Raw genomic sequence first — 15134 nt, 5'->3', positions numbered from 1 at the left:
GGTCCGAAAATTACTGCTCGTCTCGATCTTCGTCGCGTTAAACCATTTTTCTTGTTGTTTTCGACAAGCTTATCGAAGGAAAATAGCGAGGTAACGAAACATATCGGTTATACGAGACTCTACTGTAATTTATGTTTGAACGAAAGTGTTGAGGACGGTTGGTAATTGTCGCAGGGATGTACAATGTGTACGTGGAAGATTTTATGGTTCGTGACGCTAAGTACATTTGGCACGGTATCACGTACCAGAAGTTGAAGGAAATCTTGAAGGAAAATCGGAAACTACGGGGTTTCCCGCTGGTCGACAATCCGGATTCGATGATTCTGCTTGGATCTATTCAGAGGCTGGAGCTGATCAAGCTAATCGAGAAACACATAGGGCGCGAAAGAAGACTGCAGGTACTTACTTTGGCATCCTTAAACGTAGAACATTCCTTTATTTTCTATTTAATCAAACTGTAATTGCTAATTAGGAGAATATGTGAAATTTTTGTTTTAGGTGGCACAGAAGTGGCACAAAGAGGCGGAAGAAAGAGCTCGTGAAGAAATGGAGCGACAACTGAGGGATCAGGAGAGAACGAGAAGACCGTCCAGGTTCGAGGTGATCCCAGCACCGGACATTCTTAAAATGCAGAGGCAAAGCGTTAACGATCTAACGATGTCTTCAAACAATGGCGCCGGTCTCGATCACGTGAGTCACGTACCCTTGACGTCAATTCTCACGATTTGTATACACGCGAGCTCGTTGAAGGTCTTCTATACTATCAGAGGTTGAAAAGATTTAAAAAATAACTGTTTCAAAACTGTTATACTGTTATACTGTTCAGCCACCCCCGGGGAAAATTTTAATGAAAGATTCTAGAGGCCAAAATAAGATGAAAATCAAGAATACTAATTTGTTGATGGAGGCTTTGTTAAAAAGTTATTAACACAATTATTGTTAAAAATTATTAATATGGTAAAATTTATCCACCTACACGAATTTTTTTCTCCAAAGTGAGTAGGATTTCGGGGCTATGTCTATTAACCAAAAATGATTCTAATTGACCCCCGCAACCGACATTAATTTTCCCAGAACAATTTGAAAATTTTTTTTTTCATCGAAAAATTTAGGCACCTACCCCCTGTCGATTTTCCTTAGAACTTCGTTTTTGATTTTTAATCATTTTGTTTGACGCCCTACAGAAAAGTTGTCTAATACTTTTTTGTAGGTACTCATGAGTTCTACTTCAGAAAAAAGTTTCATTGAAATATATTCACAATTGTAAGAGTTATGGCTGTTTGAAAATTGGACCATTTTTATGGGGATTTTCTCATTTTGCGGGCTCAAAGACCAACTTTTCGAATATTTTTACGATTTGTACATATTCTCCATCAAAATACGCGAAGTTTGCTTTTTTAAACATTAAAATCGTCCAATCCGTTCAGAAGTTATGACGTTTTAAAGATTCGCATGAAAATTCGGGCAGACATTTCTGGCCAGAAATTATATTTTCGGTAAGGAATTTTTTTCTCGAAACTGAGTAGGATTTAGGGGGTATGTCTGTTGATCAAAAATGCTTGCAATTGACCCCTGCAACTAAAAATAATTTTTCCAAGACGATTCGAAAGTTTTTTTTTTCACCCAAAACTTTCAGCACTTACTCGAATTTTTTTCTCGAAAGTGGGTAGGATTTCGGAAGTATGTGTATTCACCAAAAATGATTGTAATTGACCCCTGCGACCGAAAATAATTTTTCCAAAACGATTTGAAATTTTTGAATTTAATTGTTAATAACTTTTTAACGAAGCCTCAATCAGCAAATTGGTATTCTTAATTTTCGTGTTATTTTGGCCTCTAGAATCTACCATTCAAATTTTTCCCAGAAGTGGGCGAACACCCGGTATATGGGTCCATGTTGCATAGTTCTTATTATAGTTATTTTGGTTTTTATCAATTCTATTATTGTTTTTTAAAAGACCTTTGTTTCTTTTTCGTACTAAAATGAACCGAAATTCTTTGTAGGTTTACAATCAAACATATAATAAATCACGAAAATTTGTTAAAAAGTAAATTGTGTTGGAAAATAGTCTAAAAGATTTGATAGAAAAATATTTCTGTTTAATGAAATTTAGTGTTCAGTTTATTTTGTATAAATAGAATAAGATCTTTTTGGTTCCAATTGTTACTCGGTTGTGGTATATTTTTTTGTGGAAAAATTCTCAAAGAAAGTTTTAAAAAATGCATTTCATCTCGTATATTTTCTAGCATACCTACCACTCACCGATATTCGGATCCCAGCCGAAGAAATCGATCCTAAAGAAGACTAATTCCTTCACTTTGAAAGGATTCAGCCCCCTAGTCAGTCCAGCTGTTACTCCCTACACAACGGTCACTGGAGCGGAGAGTAGGTGAGATATATAAAGTTTGAACCATAATTTTAAAGCACTCAAGATTATCGTAGTTTCTAAATTATTTAATATTATTCTATGGAAAAATTGTGTATATTCTTGAAACACAGATCTAAATATAAGTGATCAAATTTTGTACAATTATATTTTACCCTTTCTCCTAAAAAATGCTAAAAGACAACTAAAAAATTACGTTTTGGAGAAAAGCACTTTCAAGGCAATAGTGCATTTTTGATCATAAATATCTTGAAAACTATTGAATATTTGTTCCTATGAAGCTACATTTTCGTAATTAAGATGACCAGATTTACAAATATGTATGGTTTCACTTTTTGCACTCTTTTTTAGAGAGATTTTTTCTAAACCTTCCTTACAATTTCAGGATACGCTTGGCATTCGAAGCGATCTTTCGGAAATCCGCCACCTTGCAGGACGTAGATCCTGACCCGGAACTGGGATCTGGCGTCAGTGCAAGACGCGACAGTCAGGATGGCATGAACGTAGCGCCTCACACACCCATGCTCGCTCCGAGTCCAGCCACATCGAAAAAAGTGCAACTGGTCAGTCTAAAATAATTATTTATGCACCTATAAATACACAAAAATCATGTGACACCTATACACAAAAAAATATGTAGACTGGATATAGACTATATCAACTATTAAATGCAACATTAGTTATTAACATTTCACAGTTATTGCAATAACAAGATTGATATTTCACGAAGTGTTTATCCTCAATTAAAAACTATGTTTACATTTATTATTATTCAAGTAACCATATACAACAAATAGAAAGTTTTCACATTTTTCTTAAGTAAACACTATAACATAAAATATTTTTTTGTTCACTGTATGTATATTTAAGACTTAACACACTATACTAAAAGTTTAATTTATTGAAACGTGTGAAAAATAATGAAAAATAATACTTTATTGTCAACAGCCCCGCGAGAGAGTGATAGACATGTCTGCAGAAGATCAGAAGCGATGGGAGGAGAGCGAAATGGCGTTGGAGGTAGACTTCTCCAGGTGTCACATCGACCCAGCACCTTTCCAACTAGTCGAAAGGACGTCTTTGCTGAAGGTTCACAGTCTTTTCAGTATGGTTGGAGTAAATCATGCTTACGTGACGGCTATAGGAAGGCTGGTCGGAGTTGTTGCGTTGAAAGAGGTTCGTTCAAATCCAAATTCTCCATTTTCAATTGCTAATTCGATCTAGGCAGTGGTTCTCAACCTTCGTTTTCTAAATCAATTGTTAAATTCCATAAATGTTCCACTGCCAAGAAACGGTATATAACTCATAACAAAATCAACAAAATCGTAGCTTTTTATATAGATCGAGATGTAAATTAAAGTTGCTACCAAAACCTGCTGTGCCCTTGAGAGATCATCAAAAGAAAAAGAAATCCAAAATTAATTATTTTTTCTTAGAATTATTGAATATTGAAGAAAAGAAGAAAAAAAAGTGTTCAAGTTTATAATTATTCACACAATATAATATTCTTAATAGTAAAACATCCCCTTTGAGAGGTAGTACCACCTAAAAGAACGATATTTTCACAAATTTTTTACAGAGAATGTGTACACTCAGTTGAAATGACTTGTTTACCATGTATGAAGCATTTCTTGAACTTTAAGAAACAATTTTTTTTAAACGTCTATGTTCGTTTATAACGGAGAAAATGGCGTTATCCTGAAGCATGTACGGTTCACCCAAATTCGACAAAATTTGGTACACACATTCTCAATAATATTCTCTATTGGTTGGCGTAAGATTTTTTTCAATTTTAAAAAATTCTAGAAATGATAGCAATGTTTAAAAAATGCATTTATCATCAGTTTTTTTATCCATATTTCGAAAACTAATTTTTAAAAAATCGTATGCCAACCGATAGAGAGTGTTATATGCTTCGGGACGATGCAATTTTCTACGTTATAAATGAACGTAGACGTTTAAAAAAAATTGTTTTCTAAAGCTCAAGAAGTGCTTCATATATGGTAAACAGATCATTTCCATCGAATACACACATTTCCTATAAAAAATTCTTTAAAATTAATAATATTCCTCAAGTATAAAAGTTGAAAAATTGACTTTTGGCCTGAAAAGGATGCTTGTTGGGGTTCGCGGGTCCCAGATTAAGAACCTGAATGTAATTTTCGCAGCTGAGGAAAGCAATAGAGGACGCGAACGCCGGGATCTTGCCCATGCACCAAGAGTCCCATATCGGTGTGTCGAGCTCCAGCCTGGCGAAGAGCGAGACGGACACGGAAAGCAAAAATGTCAGCACGATGAACTCCATCGATTCCGTCGACTGTGAGAAAGTAGAAAAAGTTTGAAGGGTGAAGCAGTTGGAGGGGGAAGTGAGACGGTGATAAGTAGAAGCAATAATGTGATAGTCGCGTTGCAGAGTACGCGACGCGACCCGAACGATGCGAGAGACGTGTCTTCGATTAAATATTTCCTTACGATCCGCAACCGTGAACACTCCTGGGGAAACTCGACGGCCAGAGTCAGGCGTATTTTATTTTACCAACGGCGAATACGAATTTTACATTCGTTGATAAACCAAATTCTGGCTAGTTACATTCGTTGGTAAATCAGAGTTCATCAAACCGACGCTATAAAAACTAGAGAATTTTGTGAACGAAAGAACGAATCGAAAATTTTTATTCGTTATTCGTGAATAAAATTCGACTCTGGGGTCCACGGATAGAGCCGCTTGCGCGTAGCAACGATCGCTTTCGAACGCTCCTCTCGTACTTAACTGGAGACAAACTATACGTCGCGTTTAAAAGCTACACTTTGGACGAAACGTGCCACCCTATATATTTGACGTTACTCGCAGTAGAATTTGGATACTTTCGGGGCCCAGGTTATCAGGTTGACACTGTTCGAACTTTCGATGCTCCTCGGATTCTGGAAGCTTTTATTTATTGCTCTGGATACTTCTTGACTCCACGTTAACTGCCTCTAGGGATTTTCACTCTTGCGTCTTGTTAAATTTGATTCAGTTTAATTTGCTACAAGATAATTGCGATAATAATTGGATATCGAAAATTGGGAGTTAATGGAGCAGAAAAGAACAGTGAGTAAAAGGGAAAGGAGGTGTTTCAGTAATAGGGATGAGCACCGATCATATACGCGGTAGATCAGTTCAGTCATATATCAGTCATTAATCAACCATTGAAGAACATCGACTAAATCGACAGAAAGTGGAAGAATCTTCGGGGAAACTCGACTTGGAAGATAGAAGATTCTTAATTCGAAGGTACTATAGTTGAAAGATTGACGACGATTACTTTTAAGAAAAATACACGAACGAGTTGGAAATTCGAGAACGCTCGAACAGTGTCAACAAAGGGTGTTCACGGAGTTCGTACGCGACAAAGGAAGCTTTCTGAACCGAGGATTTTCATCAGGGTGTTTATAATCTTTCATTTTTCCTTAGACGAATCTTTCCAAACGCGGACGACGATCCTTCTTCTCTCGTTGTATTCTCCTTAGCGTAATAGATATATTATAATAGAGTTGTACTAGGTGCGTGTACGAGCGAATTGTTCGCGATATTAGTGCTCAAAAGATAGTCCGCGATGGCGCCCAGAGTGACAAATTAACCGTGTTCATAATCGTAGAACTCTCGATGGAAACGAGATAAAGAGATTTCTTCTTAATCTTTCAATGAAGAGTTTCACGATTTTGTCGCTAATTTAGTTAATATGTCCGACTGTGGCAATGCGTTGAAGGTTAGACATTAGAAAGAACGGTGGTGCTCCGTCGACGAGGATCACGAAGGTGATTAATAATGTATTAAGTTCTAGGAAGCACGATAAATTCAGCCGCGTGACAAAGGTTTACGATGCGGAAGATAAAGAATTGGAAACTCACGCTGCTAATTGCTCCTATAGTATATAACTATCTGACCATGGTTGTGCCAGCCTATTTATTCTAATCGTTAATCGTTAGCTGTAAGCGCACGAAAGTCTCGTAGGTCTATTGTTACGAGCTACGTATGAGATTTGCCTAAATAATTCGTTATAGACGATTCCACGAATGTTTAAAATATAATAATGGGAAACACGATTGCTCCTTGACGCGCCTCGAGCAATCTTTTCACAGATAATTTAATCGACGAGGCGATATCGCGTTCTAATAGAAGATTCAGCCGTAATTTAAACGTCTTAATTAATCGTTATCTAGGACCAGAGCGAAGGACCGATCCATATCGGTCGCGGACACGAATATTAATTTAAGGCAAAAAGTTCGTAGGGCATTGTACATTCCATCCGACGAATACTTTCACGATGCATCCCATTTTGTTGTAAATTTACTGCGTTACACGACATCGAAGCTTTATGCGACGCTAATCGCTAAATATAAGTATACTATACAATCGGAGATGACATTAAATAATTTATTATGTTATTTACATATTGTGCTGACGATGACTATGAACGTCGTATGGGTACTCGTTCCTCCCCCTGTGTTTTTGAATTAATCACTAGACTACGAATGTTTATGCATTCACGGGAAATTTTAATTTTCATAAAACAAAACAGAAAACAAAATGCACTTAATATGCAAAAATATAAGAAATACTTGAAGTAAGATACGAATTATTATATTTAAGGGTTGAGGCAACCCTCTACAAAGCTCCCATTTCGTTAATTCTATTAATACAAACATGAATTTGCATAAAGATCCATAGTCTATTAATCACTATACCGTTTTGACAGTCTTTCTGGTACCGAAACTATCGCACAAAATTCGTGTGCAAAACGACAAAGTTTGTGTCAAAATCCTTCCATGTGTTTTGAATATTGTAATCTGGTTTCGGAATTGATCGCTATACCGTTTGTACCTTTATCAAGACTGTTCAACATAAAAAAAATAGTTCCTGTCAAAGACTTATTTTTTGATAAAGAGAGAAAGTTGAATTGAAGTTGAAATGAAAGAAGATTCTGAATTTTTACGCAAACTTAGTCGTTTCCCTCCATCTTGTGGAGTGAAATCTAGGTTGTATTTTCAATATGAGCTGAAAAATACGTCGTTGGACGTTCTGGAATCTCGGGTTTAGTTTACTTGGCCAAGGTGAACCAGCCATGCAAGCACTTTGGCACCGGGCCAGGAGTGACAAAGGTAGATCTCGCGATTTCTGTGAGAGTCACGCCGTCTAGGATCAACAGACCCACGTGGGTTTCCTTCTCCGACCACACAATAGCGCTCAGTACAACGCCGTCGTCCTCGTTCTGAAACAAATAAGCCAAACCTCGAGAGGTACCCGCTTAACTGTCGCGCTCTCGTAACTGTTGCGATCTCAGAGTTGCTTCAAGTTAGCAGAGTTGAGCAAATTTTATTCTCGAACGACAGATTTTCACGTAAACATAAAAGTAGAGATGTACCTTTTTAAAACATTCCTAATTGAGGGGTTATTTGCAATTTTATGAATATTAGAGTACTCCTATTGTAAACAATATTTGTAGGGATGATTTTATTTGAAAAAAAGGAAATATTGATATACTTTTTCATCGACTTTGAGGTTTGTTCAGTTTTGTTCAAACAGCGTTTAAACAATATTTAAAATAATATTCTATTGTATTTTACCTTCCCATTGGGATTCGGTACGAAAATTGGCTCGCTAGGGTAGACATCCTTCTCGTACCACGTCTTCCTAGTTTTCTTCAGAACGTCCACCTTGATGATCTAGAAAGTAACTTTCTATACTTATCCTTAGGAGTTAGAACAGATCAAAAATTACCGTTCCAGGATTCTCCAGGTCCACGTCGCTGGAGATTGCGTAGAAGTAGCGGTACTCTTTGCCAAGGTAAGAATCGTAATTGAGTCGCGGTGTCTCGCACCCTAAATTGCAGAGAAGTTCCGGTTTTAGATAAACATTCCCGTTCGAGAGTCTGTGAGCAGATGCTTTTCTTAAAAGATTATTTCTGCAGGCATTTTTGCTGTTCATAGAATTTTTTATGAAATCGTCGATTGGTTCGTTGATGTTTTGGGACGATACTAAGCGTTGGTTCACCGTTTTCACTGTTATCAAATCGTACTCTAAGGGTACTGTTGATTGTGGTTGCTTCATCGGTAATACGAACCGCAGAGGTCTGCTGCGGAACATCTTAGCATAATCGGGATTCTCATGCAAATTCTGTGAACACCAACAAAATGTTTCTTTACTTTATTGGTCTCTGAAGCAATTATCAATAACATCAGTTAAATTGAATTTGTACACGTTTTCTAATACTCAGATTAATAACATAAAATTATGAAACTATTCAAGGCCAAAATTTCGTGAGTGTTCATATTAAAATTAGTTTACAATGGTTGTATAAGTATGTGTTCATTTCATTGGTTATTGATATATGAAAGTTGTAAAATACAGAAGAATATTTTTTCCTAGTTAAATAAACTTGGAACTGAGACTACTATTAAATTAAATTGAATATTTAAACCAACTCAAATCTAACATATTGAGAAAAACTGGTTTTAAATTCGTTTGCAATAGAAAATTGATTCAAAATTAAATATTTTCAACTACAATGTTTAATTAAAACTAAATATGCTGTATTATTTACTAATTTCTTTTACGAATGTAAAGCCATTTAGTCATAATTTGACTATACAAATAAAATGAATATTCAAATCAATCCATACGTGTTGAGAAAAACTGATTTTAAATTCATTCGCAATAGTGATCATGAGGTTTTTAGTCTTGTAAAAGTCCTACACAACTTCTCGAAATCTTCCCCCAGGGCATCGGAGAGTCCACAAAGGATTTAGAAACACAAAAAGTACCTTCATCGATTCCACGAACAAGCAATCCAACATCTTCGCGTCGCGATAACAGCAAATGTCCAGGACCACGTAGTCGCGATCCTGCGTCTCAAATTGATTGATTACATGAAGATAGAAAAATACTTCCGTGACGAAGGTCCTCTCCAGTGACCTAGTCTTCCTCGAAACCACGTGTATGAGGGTCTGATAACGAATAGAAACAAATTATTTTAGAAAGTGCTTTTCTTAAAAAGCAATAAAAGACCTCTTTAAACTCACGTTTTCATTTTCGTGCCACTTTAAAGCCGCACGCATTGGTTCCTGCCTCACTTTGCAGGATATTACAGTGGTAAGAGAGACCGCCAGGGGTTGTTCGATGATTATGAAATAGTTTTCAGTGATACCAAACGTGTGCATGTACGAGGGATTCAGCAGCCACCTGGACGGGACACTGGCGACGATGGTGGCTTGATCGAACATAGAAAGCTTCTTTTCTTTCCCTGAATCGTCTATAAACATTAATTACCAACTATTCTAGAGATTCTGACTCGATCGAAGCGTGTAGTGCTTGAAAATTCTCGAGTCAGGACCAAAAACTCTATTGGGATTGATTTTACCGATCTTAAATCGAATTGTTTAGCTCAAATCAATATTTATCGATAGAGGTATACATTGGAAGTTCATAATAAGGTTATTCGATCGAATAAAAGATTTAAAAAAAAATATACTAACCGATGACAACACGGCTGGGCAGAAAACGCATAACATTGTACGTGGGTCCACGCGGAGTTATGCTCATTCCTATGTTGTAAACGGTTCCATCTTTCATTACGTGAGGGTGGGATGTGTGATTTACGATGCTGACATAGTCAGACACGTTTATCTGCAAAGAAAAACGCTCAATTAGTGTCTAGCTTACAGTAGAAATTTACTAAAAATAATTGTTCCAAAAATTTTTGTGATAAAATTAACGATAGGTTGTTTGTCGTTTCAGTCGATGTCAATAATCGTGAAGTTTGACAGAAATTTGTTAGAAATGCTATTTTTAAAGTTTTCTGATTACCCAATAGTCATTATTTATGACAGAATCTTTTTTGTCCCGCGGCTAAGCGAACGTTATCGAGGAAAGTACTGGAAAATTGATAAATTTTATCTGTATTAGGCTTGACGTAAACAAAAGTGAAAAACACTGAAAGTGAGAGAAATAACAAGAATTGTTCAACGTTTGTTCATTCTACAGATTTTAAAATCGTTCAGAAATCAAAATATATACGTAGTTTTTTTTACAAATTCAATGATTTTCATATGGTACATTCACCAATAATCCGTAATCTATTATTTTGTTTTGCATTTTTAATTGTTTCGCATCTTTTTAACGAGTTCAACATCTTTTTTTTAAATTTCGTTTTTCAAGTTTTCAAAGAAGTTTTATCTACGAACAGTAATCAATAATCCATAATCTATTATTTTGTTTTGCATTTTTAATTATTGCGCATCTTTTTAACGAGTTCAAAATCTTTTTTTTAAATTTCGTTTTTCAAGTTTTCAAAAAAGTTTTATGTACGAACAATTAATGACTAGGCTTACAACATTCACTAGTTCAATATCGTTAATTTCATTAACGAGGACCTACTGTATTTACCTTACCTTGCCCGTAGTTTCCAAAGTTTCTGGATTTATGCGATGAATCATCGCCGATTCTGCAAAAGTATAAAACTCGTCGCCGAACGGATAGACGGATATCATCGAATTATCCGAGTCGTTTTCAGGATTGAACACTGTCGCGACCCTTTGAAAGATACTCTTGCAAGGGTCAGGCACAGCTTTCGTGCCAAATTCTGTAACAACTATTCTTTGAGCCGCTTTGTTCTTCTTGTATACATCCGTTTGCACGAATCTGCACTGATACGTCACTTTTCCATCGGCAATCGCGAATCTACGATTTCAAAATCATACAGGAAATTTAAATACCTAATTTTTCTCAAATTCGCTGAAAATTATATCTACCAGAGGCGTGAGGGGATCAGAATTTTGAAACTTTCAGGATTTCCAAAAATATTTATGTTTTTCCATTGACATTGACTGATCGTGATAGTCATAATATATTTTAGTTAATTAATGTCTCGATACAAACTACCAAATTATGTAAAAAAATACGCTGCATAAAATTTGAATAAGTTTCTCGAAACATGTTGCTAATATGAAAAATTGATACACACTATTGTGCTGGTTATTAACGTTTTTAAACAAAAAGAGGAAACTATTTTGTAAAATTAAACATTGATATACCTCGATAGAGCTAACTAAAAATTTCAAAAAATACCTTTGCAATGATACTTGCAAATAAATTGTGATTTCTTGGCTGAAAGGTGATCAAAAATTTTCATGGGTTCCCCCACGCCTCTGCACGAGTCATTGTCGATGACCTTCGAAGCCTGGCAAATGCAGATTTCGCCTTGAATTCACCAAGTGTATAAATGGTTTACTATAAAAAAATCAAGCCCGGAAAGAAAACTAAAAAAAGCTTTCGGGTCTTTCGCCTCGACGCGTCCTGTCGAAGCTATTTTCCGCAGACCTTGATAATTAACGTTCACTTAAGATCAGAGGTTTTCGCGGTCAGCATGAGGCTTCTAGCGTGGAAGCCATAATCGATAACATTCGAATATCAACATTAACTGTATAACTACATTCGAGAAAAAAATCGTAACTTCTAAACTAATCAATTTTAATAGCCTTTCAAAGAGAATATAAATAATATTTTTGTTATTAAACAATACTTTTCTGTCAGTTTACACTATTTTCAATTTATCTAGTAATTTTTATTCGACAATTTTTTCTAGAGTTTAGAGTAGTAAAGTTACCACAAAAAATGTCATATATGGCAAACAAAAATAAATTCTCGTGATAATAAAATACAAATAATATTATTATTAAATTAATTACTCTTTTTCTAAGATATAAGGCGAGTTGATCCATTGCTCCGACTTTGCACAATATAAATATGCAAATATATCCCGTATATTAAATAAATAAATACAAAACAAAATGGACTCTCGAATACACGGGACACTGTAGGGACACTAAAGTTTTTAGACGTTAATCTCATCGACTCATACCGGTGCAACAAAGCAGAACTATCGAACAGGTGGTTGAAGGTATATTCTCCGACTTTCAGGCTCCCAGGTCCGTTTCTCAGCAGAGTGCCCTTCAGCCATGTTGGAATCTGCCCGGTTACGTCGCCGAGGATCGGTTCCATCACTTCCTGTTCGCAGGACCTCGTCCACACGGTCGAGTTGCAGTTGGGGAAGTAATTCTTCTCCTTCGAACATTCTGGAACGTCGTCCAGCTAGCAAGGGGGATCGATGGAAATCTCAATATCTCATCACAATATTTATACAACAGAAATTTAATCAGAGATGTAAGTTAACCAAAAGATCAATTAATTAGATTTGATTTTAGCTGCACGCCACTCACACGGAACGACGTTTTTGATAATTTCATCTGTTTCTCGGGCAATTGATCGTCGAGTTCGTCGAGATTCACCGAATAGAAGTCACTGGTCGACTTCGACCTACCGCGTTTGATCGATTTCATCGCGTATCGACACCGACACCAGACGAACAACGAACACTGGTAGCTCGTGAGATTTTTGTTCATTAACATCGATCGTACGCGAATTGATTAACGCTACGTTTCATCCTCGACGTTCTCGTCGACCGGCTGCGTGACAAGCGGATCCAGAATGGACGACAGAATATGGTACACTCGCTTGTGGGTGAAATCCATCGTTCACCTTAGGGCTTCGACGAACGAATGACATTGTTCCGATAATCTGCTGACCTTAAAATGTAGTTTCACCGTGATCCTATTAACGGCACCGGTCACGTGCAATTCCACCCTCTTCCGAAATCGTTCCACACCCCTAACACGTGGTCGCCACTCACACGTGGCATCCTTTCGATCAACGTTGATCGTTAACGCGTTAAACGCTATGCCCCTCGGGAACTAATCTTTCCGTTTAAACGGTATCAACACGTGAAGCTACGACTCGTATGATATAACAGTGCTTTTATTTTCTAGAAACAACATGACGGCGATACCAAAACGACTGACTCATCTAGGTTGGTCGATATTATACGACGCGAGCACTGGAAATTCGAGTTGCTATTTTCGCCATGAAAAAAGTCGTTTAATTGACCGAATTCGTGATGATTCAGTTGCTTTAAACGCGGCTAAAATTATTCACGGAACGATAATATTGTTGTTTAGCGAAATTCGGCCTTCGCTATATTTATAGATTCTCTCTCCCTGGGTAAATTTACCATTGTTTTTCTGTTGCATTTCGAAACATGCTTCCGGGCCGTAAAACGTCACAGTGGATTTCACAGTGAAAGTTCGCTAGATTCCTTTTTTATCGATTGGCAATTCTTTTCATCCCTGTCTTACCGATTTCTACGGTTATCGATCGGCGCGTTTACGAATGCCATTTAAATTTACGGAACGTCGTATGGAAATGAAAATTTACGCAGCAGAGGACGAAAATAAAACGCGATACGTAATAACAGCCGCATCGAGCTCCTTTATCGTCGTTCAGGGTTATCGTTTCGAACACTTAAAACTCGGGAAAATGGTACACTCAATAGTGAAAAGAGAAAATGTCGAAATATTTTGTTCTATCTTTAAAAATAAACGAGTTGTCCATGCGACACATTTAGAACGCCTCATGTTGTGCACGTGCAACGTTGCTCGAATGAAAAGTTGGCAAGGTTGTAATAAATATACGCTTAATAAAATCGTAAAATTTGCGAAGATGAAGGAAGAAGCGATATTTCGGTCTTTACTTTTCCTGAAAGTTGAAGCAAGACGAAAAATCTCTAGATTTTTTTATATTATTTACGTAAATTGGTGGAACGTTTTTCCACGCGATTGGACAGCGCGATAGTTCGATTTTACTGTCTTTATTGCGAGAGCTGGCCAACTCACGCGACGCACCTCTCGCTTCTCCCGAGCACGTGACTGGCACGTGGGGAAGGCATGAGTGCACCGTTTCGCATAAAACTACACATATCGTCGGCTGGACGCGAACTTATGCGAGCGCTGGGTGATGTGTCACGCAGAACGCCCGACCCACTTGTTAACGTGCACGTAGACACGTAGAAAACAACTGTTAACGCGAAACACGAACACATCCTCCGCGGATTAATTTTCCCAGTTACCTCGTTTTTTCTTTCCATTTTTTTTTTATCCACGCATTAATTCAACTGTTCGCGAACGTCAATAGCAACTTTAGATAACGTCACGAACTACCGTTTAACCACAATTTTCACACACAAATTAATTCTCACAGTTATTTGAAAAATAAATGAACCTATTAAGTAATAACACGATTTCGTAAGGTATTACAAAAAATGAATTAATTTATTCCCAGTTTGAATTATTTATTTGCCACTTAGTAGAGTTTTATTAAAAGCTAAAACAAATTTTTCCTACAATAAATAATACTCTAATCAATGTTTCCAATAGTATACAACCAGATATTATGTATATTCCGTTATTGGCAATAAAATTGATCGTGAAATAAATAAGTATTGGTTAAATGACCAAACCTAGAAATATATTATTTACGAAATATTAAAATCTGTGAAACGATCATGTTCGAAACAAATAACGCCCAGTTAAAAACTGTCATGGCGAACAACTCGTGAACTACTTTATATAGTTTTTAAGATTGAATCGCGCAATCTTTATCTCGAAAAGATTACGATTTAGCTGAAATTATCGCGGTTTGTTTTGTTTCATCCTTGGTACAGTTACCTCCAACCTCTATTTTTCTGTGTTTGTTTTTATTCAACCTATTGGTCTCAATTTCTTTCTCGGTTCTTCGAAACAGTGCATAGATACAAATTAACGTTTCTATAAGCTTGCACGAGGAATAAACGCGGAATCAAGGCTGCCGTGATCTTT

The 15134-nt window shown here is 36.6% G+C and overlaps 2 protein-coding genes across 6 annotated transcripts in view; one reads left to right on the top strand and one right to left on the bottom strand.

Annotated features, from left to right (window-relative positions):
* Clc-a (chloride channel protein 2) overlaps positions 1-6643 on the top strand; it is a 45932-nt gene extending 39289 nt beyond the window's left edge. For all 4 annotated transcript variants that reach the window (XM_076783648.1, XM_076783639.1, XM_076783658.1 and 1 more), the window contains 6 exons: positions 175-398; positions 499-690; positions 2248-2390; positions 2773-2950; positions 3336-3563; positions 4556-6643. In XM_076783648.1, the coding sequence (XP_076639763.1) occupies positions 175-398; positions 499-690; positions 2248-2390; positions 2773-2950; positions 3336-3563; positions 4556-4729 (1139 nt within the window). In that variant the 3' untranslated portion in view covers positions 4730-6643. The remainder of the gene's footprint in view (positions 1-174; positions 399-498; positions 691-2247; positions 2391-2772; positions 2951-3335; positions 3564-4555) is intronic.
* Positions 6644-7046: 403 nt separating this feature from the next.
* On the bottom strand, positions 7047-13444 carry Ninab (neither inactivation nor afterpotential B). 2 transcript variants are annotated; one of them, XM_076783704.1, is made up of 9 exons: positions 13011-13444; positions 12287-12516; positions 10818-11106; positions 9903-10053; positions 9450-9679; positions 9192-9374; positions 8149-8544; positions 7995-8093; positions 7047-7639 (listed from the first exon to the last, which is right to left on the bottom strand). In XM_076783704.1, exons 2-9 carry the CDS (start codon positions 12424-12426, stop codon positions 7469-7471), a joined length of 1659 nt encoding a protein of 552 aa, XP_076639819.1. In that variant the 5' UTR covers positions 12427-12516; positions 13011-13444; the 3' UTR covers positions 7047-7468. The 2 variants fall into 2 exon arrangements, with proteins under 2 accessions (XP_076639819.1, XP_076639809.1); XM_076783694.1 differs by lacking the exon at positions 13011-13444 and adding an exon at positions 12645-12991.
* Positions 13445-15134: the final 1690 nt, after the last annotated feature.

This window comes from Colletes latitarsis, chromosome 1 (genome assembly GCF_051014445.1).
Source record: "Colletes latitarsis isolate SP2378_abdomen chromosome 1, iyColLati1, whole genome shotgun sequence".
Taxonomy (NCBI): Eukaryota; Metazoa; Arthropoda; class Insecta; order Hymenoptera; family Colletidae; genus Colletes; species Colletes latitarsis.
The sequence above is the reverse complement of the archived record's forward strand: the minus strand, read 5'-3'. Positions and strand labels throughout refer to the sequence as shown.

Bases quoted from the DNA above. Each gene is read 5' to 3' on its own strand.
- Ninab (XM_076783694.1), bottom strand. From the start codon at position 12,833: ATGTTAATGAACAAAAATCTCACGAGCTACCAGTGTTCGTTGTTCGTC. The intron at 11,107-12,286 runs GTATGAGTCGAT...TTGAAATCGTAG, and splicing joins AGTTCTGCTTTGTTGCACCG to ATTCGCGATTGCCGATGGAA. The intron at 7,640-7,994 runs GTAAAATACAAT...TATTTGTTTCAG, and splicing joins TACCGAATCCCAATGGGAAG to AACGAGGACGACGGCGTTGT.